General features: G+C 41.7%; 1 protein-coding gene across 1 annotated transcript in view; it reads right to left on the bottom strand.

The window, feature by feature from the left end:
* The window catches only part of sdk1a (sidekick cell adhesion molecule 1a), a 954785-nt gene that overhangs the window by 65839 nt on the left and 874852 nt on the right, over positions 1–14094 (bottom strand). The window contains exon 34 of the mRNA XM_041207300.1: positions 5027–5083. Coding sequence (XP_041063234.1) covers positions 5027–5083 — 57 coding nt within the window. The remainder of the gene's footprint in view (positions 1–5026; positions 5084–14094) is intronic.

A 14094-nucleotide genomic window follows, 5' to 3' on the forward strand; every position in this document is an offset into this window, starting at 1 on the left:
GTCCCATATGCCTTTTTCACCACCCCACTAACATGCCCCTCTGCCTTCAGAGATCTATGGACACAAAGGTCCCTTTGTTCCTCAGAACTTCCTAGTGTCATGCTGTTCACTGAATACTTCTTTGTCAAATTACTCCTTCCAAAGTGTATCACCTCACACTTTTCAGGGTTAAATTCCATCTGCCACTTATCTGCCCATTTGACCATCCCGTCTATATCTTCCTGTAGCCCAAGAAACTCTGTTAACTCAGTGTTAACCACGCAGTCAATCTTTGTGTCATCCGCAAACTTACTATTCCTAACCCCACTCTGTTGTTTATATAAATTACAAATAATAGGGGACCCAGCACAGATCCCAGAGGATCCTGATTCTAGCATTCCCTGTCTAATTTTCCTTAAAATGTTGTGGGTTGGTTCCTGTCAAAAGCCTGCACCCATTAATACTGACCTGGCCAGATCCATTGTGGAGATGGGTGTGACCTACTCCTTTGTGGAGTAGGGGCCAGGTTTTTAAAAGGTTGTGGTTCACACCCCTTAGAGGAGTCATGAACCCTAGTATGCTTCAGAGGATCTTATAAAAGTTAAGTTCAATAGGCCCTCCTAATGACCCCTATGCCAAGTTATACCACCTCCTATGGTCCCTCATATCCCCTATGCTAAATTTCCATGACCATTAACACACTATACACTGTATAGAACCAATGAGCCCTATAGTATTAGTAGGATGTGTAAAAAATGCTTTAAAAAGTCATTCATTCGTAACTTTCTACTATATTTTTTAAAAATGTCAATCCGCTGGAAGGCAATAAAATCTAGACCCTTTGAAATATCAATGACAAAAAACTACAAGCCCTTGAAACCACTTAACCTTGTGTAAATAAACATTGTGAAATTGACCACAGAGATCAGAGAGCCTGAGCTGTCAATCAAGCAATGTTTTGTGGGGGCTCAGCTGTCTCAACAAGAGTAACGGTTGTCTGGACTTCCAGCCAAGTAATCATAATGAAGCTTGACTGAGAGTCCAGACAACCATTACTCTTGTTGAAACACCTGAGCCTCAGAGAAAACATGAATTACTTTTTTAAAGTTTTTTTTTCCCCAAAGAAAAAAGACATCCTACGGTAAATATAGGGTTTTTTTTAATTTCGTTCATGTGATGTGGGTGTCGCTTGCTTAGCCAGCATTTGTTACCCATCCTCAATTGCTCTTGAGAGGTTGGCGCTGAGCCACCTTCTTGAACTGCTGCAGTCCACATGGGGCAGGTACATCCACAGTGCTGTTGGGAAGGGAGTTCTAGGATTTTGACCCAGTAACAGTAATATATTTCCAAGTCAAGATGGTGAGTGACTTGGGAGGGAAACTTGCAGTTGGTGGTGTTCCAAAGCATCTGCTGCCTTTGTCCTTCTAGCTGGTAGAGGCTGCGGTTTGCAAGGTGCTGTCAAAGGAGGCTTGGGCGAGTTGCTGCAATGCAGCTTGTAGATGGTACCAACTGCTGCCAGCTACCAACCTGTGCGTTGGCGGTCAAGGGAATGAATGTTGAAAGTGGTGGATGGGGTGCCAATCAAGCGGGATGCTTTGTCCTGGATGGTATTGAGCTTCTTTAGTGTTGTTGGAGCTGTATTCATCCAGGCAAGTGCACTCTCCACAGAATTCCCAGCCTGTGACCTGTTCTCATAGCCACAGTATTTATATGATAGTCCTGTTCAGGTTCTGGTCAATGGTAACCCCTAGGATGTTGGTAGTGCGGTATTCAGCAATGGTAATGCCATTCAATGTCAAGGGGGGAATGGTTGGATTCTCTCTTATTGGAGATGGTCATAGCCTGGCACTAAGCTTTAATATTGTCTAGATCTTGCTGCATATGGCACGGACTGCTTCAGTATGAGGAGTCACGAATGGTGCTGAACATTGTGCAATCATCTGCAAACATCCCCACTCCTGACCTAATGGTGGAGGGAAGGTCATTGATGAAGCAGCTGAAGATGGTTAGGCCTAGGACACCACCCTGAGAACTCCTGCAGCGATGTCCCAAGACTGAGATGATTGACCTTCCATAACCACAACCATCTTCCCTTATGCTACATATGACTCCAACTAGTGGAGAGTTTTACCCCGATTCCCATTAGGGCTCCTTGATGTCAAGGGCAGTCACTCTCACCTCACTCTTCAGCTCTTGTGTCCATGTTTGAGCCAAGGCTTTAATGAAGTCAGGAGCTGAGTGGCCCTGGCGGAACACAAACTGGACATCAGTGAGCAAGCTATTGCTGAGTAAATGCTGCCTGATAGCACTGTCGAAGACACCTTCCATCATTTTGCAGATGAGCGAGAGTAGACTGATGAAGCAGTAATTGGCAAGATTGGATTTGTCCTGCTTTTTGTGGACAAGACATACCTGGGCAATTTTCCACTTTGTCGAATAGATGCCAGTGTTGTAGCTGTACCGAAACAGCTTGGCCTGGGGCACGGGTAGTTCTGGAGCACAAGTCTTCAGTATTATTGTTGGAATGTTGTCAGGGGCCCATAGCCTTTGCAGTACCCAGTACCTTCAGCCATTTATTGATATCACATGGAGTGAATCGAATTGGCTGAAGACTGGCATTTGTGATTCTGGGGACCTCAGGAGGAGGCCGAGATGGATCATCCACTCGGCACTTCTGGCTGAAGATGTATTTTGCCTTGTCTCTTGCACTAATGTGCTGGGCTCCCCCATCACTGAAGATGGAGATATTTGTGGAGATTCCTCTTCCAGTTAATTGTTTAATTGCCAAGCACCATTCACGACTGGACATGGCATGATAGCAGAGCTTAGATCTGATATGTTGGTTGTGGGATTGCTTAGCTCTGTCTATCGCTGCTTCCGCTGTTTGGCAAACAAGTAGTCCTGTGTTGTAGCTTCATCAGGTTGACACCTCAGTTTTAGGTATGCCTGGTGCTGCTCCTGGCAAGCTCTCCTGCACTCTTCATTGAATCAGGGATGATCCCCCAGCTTGATGCTAATGGTAGGATGGGGGATACGTTGGGCCATGAGGTCACAGCTACAGTTGTATGCAATTCTACTGCTGCTAATGGTCCACAGCACCTCATGGTGCTCAGCTGAGTTGCTAGGTTGGTTCTATTACAGCGGTAATGCCACACAACAAGTGCGGTGGTTGCTCCTGTTGATATTGTCATGGGCAGATGCATCTGCAACAGGTAGATTGGTGAGGATGAGGATAAGTTTTCCCCTCTTGTTGGTTCCCTCACCACCTGCCCAAGACCCAGTCTAGCAGCTATGTCCTTTAGGACTTGGCCAGCTTGGTCAGTATTGGTGCTACTGAGCCACTCTTGGTGATGGACTTTGAAGGCTCCCCCAAGAATGGTGGTGTTTGGGACATTGTCTGTTAAGTTCTTTTTTATTCATTCATGGGATAGGCCAACATTTATTGCCCATCCCTAATTGCCCTTGTTCAGAGGGCATTTTTTTTCAAGAGTCAACCACATTGCTGTGGATCTGGAGTCACATGCAGGCCAGACCAGGTAAGGACAGCAGGGTTCCTTCCTTAGTTTTACGACAATCAACACCGTTTTGTGGTCGTCATTAGACTTTTAATTCCAGATTTTTATTGAATTAGAATTTCACCATCTGCTGTGATGGGATTTGAACCCCAGAGCATTATCCTGGGTCTTTGGAATACTAGTACAGAGACAATACCACTACGCATTGCCTCCCCTGATTTGGTGAGTATGGCTATTTAAGGCTATTGCTTGACCGGTCTGTGGGACAGCTCTCTCAATTTTGGCACAAGCTCCCAGACGTTAGTAAAGACTTTGCAGGGTTGACAGGGCTGGATGTGCCAATGGCATTTCCGGTGCCTAGGTTGATGACAGGTTCTCCATCTGGTTTCACTTTGCAGCAGTTTAATACAATTGAGTAGTTTACTAGGCCATTTCAGAGGGCATTTAAGAGTCAACCACATTGCTGTGGGTTTGAAATTACATATAAGCCAGATTTCCTTCCCTAAAGGACATTAATAAACTCGGTAGGTTTTTACGATAATTCCAGATTTATTAATTGAATGTAAATTGCACCAGGTGACATTGTGTGATTTAAACCAGTGTCCCCAGAGCATTAGCCTGGGCTTCTGGATTACTAGTCCAGTGAAATTACCACTACGCTACTGCCTCCTCTTAAATTTCATTGGTTCTATACTGTGTATAGTGGGTCAATGGGCATGCAAGTGCAATAGCTTGGCATATGTGGCATGAAGGACCATAGGGAGTGAGTGGAAGGGCAGAGCTTGGCATAGGTGGCATGAGGGGCCATTTTGAGGGAGTGGATGGGCACAGGTTGGCATAGGGGGCATGAGGTAGCATGGATGGGCAAGCCCCCACCCACCCCCTTACTGAATGAGAGGGGTTGGTGAGGGAATGTGAGGGGCCAGGGCTGGAGAGCCTTTTGCTTTTATTTGAGCTAGGGCAAAGTCCAAAAGCACTGAGGTGGGCTTTTTAAAACAGCCCATCTCCACACCCCCCCGTCTCTGCCTCTGAAGTTTTTCCCGGTCAGCTGGCCCCACTCCAGCCTGCATCCACCCCATGGCAATAAGATTCTGCCTTTGTGGGCACTTTCTCCCAAGGCGGGTTAGCCGAGCCAGAAATTATCCCAATTTCCACTACCCGTCTCGAAGAAGAAAAGAGTCATTTACAGAACAGAAGGCCATTCAGCCCAGAGAGATAGAACAGCAAGACGGAAAAGAAACAGAAGGGACTGAATTACAGAAATATTTACAGCAAGATGGTTTGTTGAAGTCAGATTAAGTTATTAGACCCAGCTGTATCTAATATACTTTGCACATTGCAGACATAGGAAAGTGGCACATTGCTTTCTAGCAGTGCAAGAGTACTGACTTCAAAAGAGGTACAGCATAGCCAAATCTTTGACTCAATAGAAATGACTCTGAATACTTGTGAAACCTGAGCTACGTCAAGAAATATGATCATGATAAGTGAATAAGAACATTAAAACAAAAGGAGGGTGTGTCTACACTTACGTGTTAGTTCGAACTCGGTTACTGTGGAGCTGCTCACTGTCTTGAAGCTACTCTCAGCTATGTGAGGTAAGCAAAGCAAAATAAGTGAGTTAGGGTTTAGAAGATTAGTATCTGCAAATGCTGGCTAACAACAAGGAGCAAAAGGATCAATAAACAATACATAAAAATGACATAAGTTCCCTTTGAAGTATATCTTTGAAATTAATAATAAATTCAAATTCCAATTTAGAGCAGAGCTGTTGAGGTTGGGAAAATATCAGCGTTACATTTATTATGAGCAAAATGAGGCACGTTACAAACTCATTTAAACATGTGAAACGGTGTTTATTTTTCCAGTGTCCCACAAGTTGAAAGTGTTGTCTTTTCAAATTAAAATGAACTACCATTAGACCCAATGCATGACACTTGATGCTATTAGTTAATACTACATACTTTTTCACTAATGTTTGATTTTCTTATTCTTCAATACTAAAACATCTCTATAACTTACATTTTATAGAATCATAGTAATTTAAACACACGAGGCCATTTCAGCTCACTGTGTTATTTCTAGCTCAATAGCGGAGCTATCTATTCCAAACGCATATTCCTGCTCTTTCCCCATAGCCTACCATATTTTTCTTCAAGTGTTAAGCTTCCCCTTAAATACTGTGATTGAATCAACTCCAATAGCCATTTATGGTAAAGTATTCCAGATTTCAATAACCCTTTGCATGAAGCACATTTCTTTGAATTTTTCCCTTTCAATATCTTTTTGATGGCACTCCTGAAAAATCCTACTATCAATCACTTGAAGATTGGAAGAAGCCTGACAGGGTGGTAAGGGGCAAGGTTAAATTTATCTAGTACTAACCTTAAATTTATATTCTGTAATGACTGATTGACCAGTGAAAATATTGACATCTGTCTTTTACTGTTTACCCTCTCAAACCTTTTCATCATTTTGAACATTTTTATTAGGTCTTCCTTTACCTTCTCTGTTCTAGCGAAACACCTCTAGCCTTCCAGGTCCATGGGTATAACTGTATTCTCTCGTCTCTGATTCTATTATAGTATATCAGTCACATCTTTTCAATGGTGGCTATATGCTTCCTATAAAGGAGTGCCCAAAACTGTACAGTTTATCACTTGTAGCTGAACTTATCAGAACTTATCATCCTGTAGAGGTTTAACATCAATACCCATATATATCAGCGGATTGGAAGTTAGCAAATGTAATACTGCTGTTCAAGAAAAGAGGGAGAGAGAAAATGGAATTACAGGCCTGTCTGCCTGACATCAGTCATCGGGAAAGTGCTGGAATCTAACAATGTAGTAGAAAAGCCTAGTATGATTAGAACAAGTCAACATGGTTTTACAAAAGAGAAATTCTGTTTGACAAATTTATTCGCGTTTTTTGAATGTTACGCCTGTGTAATAAGGCCGCAGGTTTATAAAAAGATGATCACTCTAATTTTTAACAGAACAGAATGAAAGGGTAATAATATATCTTAACCCAGGATGGAGTCCGGGAGCCAGGTGACCTTGACACAGGAACAGGCATGTCTGGGCATATCTCCTAGAAGTCACTTAAAATGCAAACTACCTACCCAGGTGTTGATGACAACCTTTCTCCAATTCAACTGGAGAGACATAAAGTAACAATGGCTGTTAAACTTGCCAGCCCCATGAAAATGGAATTCCAAATAAAGGTATTAGGGGGCTATTCATAATGGGAATGTTGATAGGATATCTAACAACCTCCATTGTGAGACAAATTACTTAGACATCAAACCATTGTGTGGACAATGGAAACATCAGTACTGTGGTCACATGGCAGAAGCTGGCTCATGATAGGAAATACCTTATTAATTCACAAGGACAGCCCAGTGCAGGCAGCCTGGGATACAAAGATCAGAGGGAAGTCATCTCGCCCAGCAAAAGCAAGGACCCTGTGTAGAAAGCTAATTCATTTTACCTGCAAAGATTATGCTTTTCCACTGCAGGGGCTCAACCAAAACTTTGATTGGAAAGGCCATAAACCTTCTATTGCTTAGACTAAACAATTGTGAGTTCTTCACCAGAAATCTTCAACCTCCTTTTTTCTTCAGTGAACTAAAAGAGAATTGTCAGACCTGCAACATCTCCAACTACCATCTCAAAGAACTTAAGTGATAGTGATTTCTCAGGCTCTTCTAAAGATATCAATGCATGCTACCTCTTTTTTTTAGTAATCATCTTTTCTTGTGCATTTTGTGTGAATGAGTGAGTGGGTGCTGTCACATTTTACATTTCCAGTGTTGAGAAAATAAACATTTATTCCTTCTTTTATGCAACCTATGAGAAAATTTGTCTTGACTGTTCTTGATCATCACAGCACTAAAGGGGATAAAACACTTCTCTAAAATACATCTTGTTGCAGTCAGAAAGAGAAGTGGGAAAAGGGGGGAATTATCCTATATTGTTTACCCTGTTCATAACATGATGTAACTAGTAACTAGGTAAAGGGGAATCAGTAGATGTATTATGCTTAGATTTTCAAAAGCCAATTGGTAAAGTGCTACACAAAAGGTTAATACACAAGGTAAAGGCCCATGGAGTTGGGAGGATATATTAGGATGGAGAGAAGATTTGTTAATGGGCAGGAAGCAAATAATCCGGATAAATGGGGCATTTTCAAGTTGGAAAGCTGGGACTATTGGAGAGCTGCAAGGATCAATGCCGGGGCATCAGCTATTTACAATCGATATTAATGACTCAGACACAGAGACAGTTTTCTGACAATACAAAGCTGGGTGGGAATGCAAGTTGAGAAGGACACAAAGAGGCTGCAAAGACTCATAGACAGGTTAAAGGAGTGAGCACCATGGTGGCAGATGGAATATAATGTGGGGTAGTGTGAGGTTATTCAATTTGATCTTAAGAATAGGAACATACAAATTAGGAGCAGGAGTAGGCCACTTGGTTCCTTGAGCCTGCTCTGTCATTTAATAAGATCATAGCTGATTGTAACCTCAATTCCGCATTCCCACCTACCCCCTATAACTTTTCATCCCCTCACTTATCAAGAATTTACCTCTGCCTTAAAATATTCAAAGACTCTGCTTCCACCACCTTTGAGGAAGAGAGTTCCAAAGACTCAACCCTCAGAGAAAAACTTTCTCATCTCTGTCCTAAATGAGCGACCCTTATTTTTATACAGTGACCTCGAGTTCTAGATTCTCCCAAAAGAGGAAACATCCTCTACATCCACTTTGTGAAGACCCCTCAGGATCTTATTTGTTTCAATCAAGTCACTTCTTACTCTTCTAAACTCAAGCGGATACAAGCCTAGCCTGACTATCCTTTCCTCACAAGACAATCCACCCATTCCAAGTATTTGTCTAGTAAACCTTCTCTGAACTGCCTTTCTTTACATCCTTTCTTAAATAAGGAGACCAATACTGTACACAATTCTCCAGATGTGATCTCACCAGTGTCCTATATAACTGAAGCATAACCTCCCTACTTTTGCATTCAATTTCCTTTGTAATAAACAATAACGTTCTATTAACTTTCCTAATTAGTGGCTGTACCTGCATACTAACCTTTTGTGATTCATGCAAAAAAGCAGAATTTTTTTTTAAACGGCATGAAACTTGTAAATGTTGACAATATCTAGTGAGATTTAGGTGTACTCATACAAGGAACACAAAATGTTAGCAAGCAGGTACAACAAGCAATTAAAAAGCAAATGGCATGTTGATCTTTATTGCAAGGGAATTAGCGTACAAGAATACAGGAGTCATGCTGCAATTGTGCAGGGCTTTGGTGAGACCACACCTGGAATACTTTGTGCAATTTTGGTCTCCATATTTAAGGAAGCATAGACTTGCTTTGGAGGCAGCACAGTGAAGGTTCACTAGGTTGCTCACTCGGATGGCAGGGTTGTTGTATGATGAGAGGCTGAGTAAATTAAGTCTATATTCTGTGGAGTTTAGAAGAACAAAACAGGTGATTTCATTGAAACATTCAAGATAATGAAGGGGCTTGGCAGGATAGACACTGAGACGTTGTTTCCCTTGGCTGGAGAATCTAGAACAAGGAGGCACAATTTCAGGATAAAAGGACGATCCTTTAGGGCTGAGATGAGGAAAATTTCTTCACTCAAAGGGTTGTGAATCTCTGGAACTCTTTACCCTAGAGGGTTGCAGATATGCCATCACTAAATATATTCAAGGCTGAGATAGATAAGATTTTTTTCATCTCTCAGGAAATCAAGTAATATGGGGAGTGGGAGCAAAAGTGCAGTTGAAGCCCAAGATCAGCTATCATCATTATGAATGTTGGAGCAGGTGCAACAGGCCATGTTGGTTGTCTCTGTTCCTCTTTCTTTTGTCCTTGCGCCCCTTAGTCTCCTGCATTTTTCCTCACAGCATGTCATGAGCCCTAAGTTTTATTTTAATTGTTGTTAGTTTTTTTCACCTTCCTTTTTAGATTGTTCTGCATCTCTCTCTAGCTGAGAAAAATAGGGAGTTAACCAGTTTCTAGGTTTCTATACTACCCTGTACTGGATTGCTGCAAATATTCCAGTTTTCCTTCCCTCTATGTAGGGAAGTACTTAGCATTACCCTGTGCCCATTCTTAATGGCCTGGATAAGATAATCTGTGTTCTCTAAGCCTTTATAATGCATATTGGCACGCCAAAGCACTGTACCATTATTCCACCCGGGAGCAATTATTCAATTAGCATAAAAAGTAAAATTTGAGTTTTGTAGTATAGGAGTTATGCTCCTGAGCTAGCAATCCAGACGCCTGAACTAATGATCCACAGGATGGAAATTTTGAAATAAAGAGTTTGTATCATGGCCATGAAAGTGTCAGATTGTTATAAAAACCCAACAGGCTCACTAATGCCCTTTAAGGAAGGAAACCTACTTTCCTTCCTGGTCTGGCTCATATGTGACCATCAAGGTTAACTCTTAATTTCCCTCTGAAATGGTCTAGCAGACACTCAGTTGTAGCTAACTGCTACAAAGAAGCTAAGTTCTTCAGTACTTCATTACAATTATGTTTGGAGTTAAAACATGTCTTGAAGGAAAAGCTGGTAAGCCTGGCAAGAGGATGAAGAAGGCCATCAATGAATTGAGGGCAATCAGATCTCCCAACTATGGACAAGCATTTCCCCATGTCAATTAGTGTACTGACGTTAAAATCAGTGAAAAATGGTGATGATGTGTTCAGGGGTTTCTCTTCCAGAATGGCTTCCCGCTACCAGAAGAAAATGTCAACCAATTTTTGACCAAGCTTCAGCTGAGTTGAAATCACACTCTCGGTGAAAACAAATGGAAAATGTCAACTAAGGCAAAACAAAAGATAGTAAGACAGAGGAAACGTTAATCCTCTGACTGAATGTGAAACTCCTTGTAATAAGAAAGGAAAAGGCCATTTAGCCCAACAAGGAAACTGCTTTTATGGTACATTTTCAACCAAGCTTCTCATTATATGAAGCAGTCCAGTCTTTCTCCAGAAACATATCTGATCACTTCCCTGAAGTTACTTACAATACTTAGTTACTAGTGCCTTCAGTGTGTGCGAAGTAATATTGCTTGAATTTCCTGTTTACTGTTAAACTATTTTTAAACGTATCCCATAGTTTCTAAATTCTTCATTATCATGAAAAAATGCTTTGGATCAACTTTATCAGTCCCTTTCATGGTTCCAGAAATTTTTACTGGATCATCTGAAAGCCTCTTTTCATATGTGAATGATGAGAACACATGTAACCTGGAAATGATTGAACACAAGGTGATCCAATTCAGGTCAAATCTGTCAATAAATTGTCTCAATCAAGAGCAAATGTGATCAAATTACTTACTATTTAAATGGAGAATGGCTGCATAATTCTGAAGTGCAGAGGGATCTAGATGTTCTAAGTCACAAGAAGTTAGTATGCAGGTACAGCAAGTAATTAAGAAGGCTAATGGATGCTATCTATTATTACAAAAGGGACTGAACATAAAAGTAAGGATGTTATGCTTGTTATACAGGGCACTGGTGAGAATACTGTGTGCGGTTTTGGTCTCCTTATTTAGGGAAGGATGTAGATGCGTTGAAGGTGGTTCAAAGGAGGTTTACTAAGTTGATACCTGGAATGAGTGGGTTGTCTTATGAGAAAAGGTTGGACAGACTGGACTTGTTTCCATTGGAGTTTAGATGAGTGAGGAGTGATTTGACTGAAGTATACAAGATCCTGAACAGCCTTGACAAGGTGGACGTCAAAAGGATGTTTCCTTTTGTGGGCGAGTCCAGAACTAGGGGGCACGGTTTTAAAATTAGGGGGCACCCTTTTAGGACAGAGATGAGGAGAATTTTTTTTTTCTCAGGGTGTTGTGTGACTTTGGAATTCTCTACCTCTAAAGATGGTGGAGGTGGGGTCATTGAATATTTGTAAGGCAGACATAGATAGATTCTTGTTAGGCAAGGGAATCAAAGGTTACCAGGGCTAGATGGGAATGTGGAAATCTAAACACAAGATCATCCGCCATGATCTTATTGAATGGCGGAGCAGGCTTGAGGGGCCGAATGGTTAGCTCTTGTTCCTATTTCTTATGTTCTTATATGGAAGGTATTTTAAGTAGAATAAGTTCAATAAATGCACCCAATTATACTGTAGGGTACTATGCAAACTGTGTAGGGCACAGAGATAGACTTGTGGCCTTGAGGGAGATATTTTTGCTGAACATAGATACAAGAGCTTGCGCTGTTTTTTTTGCACCAATATAGGAGACTGGAAAGTACGAGTTGGATCCTCTGATCAGGTCAGTGGTTTTTTTAGAGAATATATGGCTATATGTTTTCTCCTAATTCTTCTGCAAAGCCAAGAATTTACTTCTTTATCAAGCCCCCCTCCCCCCCACCCCCCACCCCCCAACCCCATCTACTTTGACATCTCTAAATCATGAAACGTTCCTGAACAGAAGGGTTTATTCTGGTTCCAGTCCTAATGCTGCTCTGAAATGGATTCCCAGAATGTGGTCAAACTAGCAGGCAGTTAAATACGTCCATGGGATTTACCTGACGCAGTCCTGATCTCTTCCCAAAGGATTAAATTCAAATCTGCTCCTCTGAGCAAGTCAGAAGGACACCTGCCAGGAACCAGCGGGGTTCTTCTTTAAATACACAGGTTGAAAATTCCAATGACATCATTCAGGCCTGACTGCTATTTTGACCAGAGACTTGTGCAGAGAAGCTCTTTTGGCTTTCCCTCCAAGCAAATCTAGTGGAAAGAGGATTTGGGCAAAGGAGGCCAAAAGGTAATTGTTTTACTTTTTAGAAAAAACTTTCAACAGGAGCAGAAGTTACCTCACCATTCCCAAGCCAGGGACCAATCCTTGGGTCCCCAGTGATGATTTTCTGCTGTGTGACATTCCACTTCCAGCCACTAGGCATTCTTCAGCTACCATTTCACTCTGGTTTCAGGCGAGTGACTGGTGGGCTAATGATGATAGGGCTCTGGGGTTCAAACTTCATGCTGCCACAGTTTGCAGTCCCCGACCACACAGCTCCTGCCCTGAGTTAATATTGGGCCAATTGAGACGACTCCACCTCTGACTTTCACTCCATCTATGTTTGATGGACTATCCATCTACACTTCCCCACAGTGCTGAGATTAAGAATTCAGTGAGTGGAACAATGTGGATGCAAATCTACGTCCTGCCATTTGATGGCACTGCATGTGTATGCACTACTTCACCATCTTGCCGTGACTGTCTAACTTGACAAGTGCAAGATGGTATTATTTTTATCACTTTATGCTCGATATTAAGACCCATGCAGTGGAAACATTAATTCAGAAGGTGTGCAATAGATAGGCAGCAACATATTGGAGAGTGAGATAAAAAAAGGCAGGCAGTTTAAATTAACATCTGTTATCAGCAGAATGAAATACTGGAACTATTTTTGATTGACATCTTGAATGCACATTTAATATTCAATTATGGTTTACAAATTGAAATCTCAAAACTGCTAAAGGGCATTGGCTTTCCATTTCTGGACAATAGAACACATTTGTTTGGCTAAAGACGTATAATTCAGAATTGAGAGTATAAACGAAGACAAATTCCTTCTTTCATGGATTGTCTATGTGGTGCAATGATAGATCTGTCTCAGGTATATTACTAGAATTTCTTGTATCTCTTTGTTTCATACTTTCTCCTCAAAGCCTGCTCCGCCATTCAATAAGATCATGGCTGATCTTCTTGTGTTCCGATTTCCACATTTCCATCTAACCCTGATAACCTTTGATTCCCTTGCCTAACAAGAATCTACCTTCATCTGCCTTACAAATATTCAATGACCCCGCCTCCACCATCTTTAGAGGCAGAGAATTCCAAACACTCTGAGAGAAAAAAATTCTCCTCATCTCTGTCCTAAAAGGGTGCCCCCTAATTTTAAAACAGTGCCCCCTAGTTCTGGACTCGCCCACAAAAGGAAACATCCTTTTGACGTCCACCTTGTCAAGGCTGTTCAGGATCTTGTATAATTCAATCAAATCTCAAAAACATCCTGCTTGTTGAAAGAATTAGTTCATTTATGCACTAGACTTCAACACAACTATGAGCAAAAATGATCTGACCAGCATGCCTTTGGCACAGGTGAGTCAGAAGAGGGTGCATTTCCCTCTTCCCTGAAGTACTACGTATAACAGCAGATCTGTTGACCTTGTTTTATGACACTGCCAGTTCTCTGCAAATTGGGCCATTCACAGAGAGAAATGAATTTATTAGAGGAAAGTCATGGGATAAAAATTCATACATGTTCTGCCTGTTTGTAAGCTGGTATAAAAAAGCACAAAGCCTACAAATTTATAGTGGGTGGCCCACACACAAATACAAACACCCAAAATTAGCATTCCAGGTGAATGCCTAGAACAGCTGTTTTGCACCTAAACTTACATGTTTAAGGTGCATAACATCTGCTGAAGGACCCCACTGCGAAGTGAGTTGGCAATTCTTGGTGCAGGCTTTGGGCCTGTCTCGCTTACAGTTCTTCAGCACACCCTGTACCTCACCTCCCACAAAAGCAGGCTGTCAATGCCAGGTAAGATG

The sequence above is a fragment of the Carcharodon carcharias genome, chromosome 15, assembly GCF_017639515.1.
Source record: "Carcharodon carcharias isolate sCarCar2 chromosome 15, sCarCar2.pri, whole genome shotgun sequence".
Classification (NCBI taxonomy): Eukaryota; Metazoa; Chordata; class Chondrichthyes; order Lamniformes; family Lamnidae; genus Carcharodon; species Carcharodon carcharias.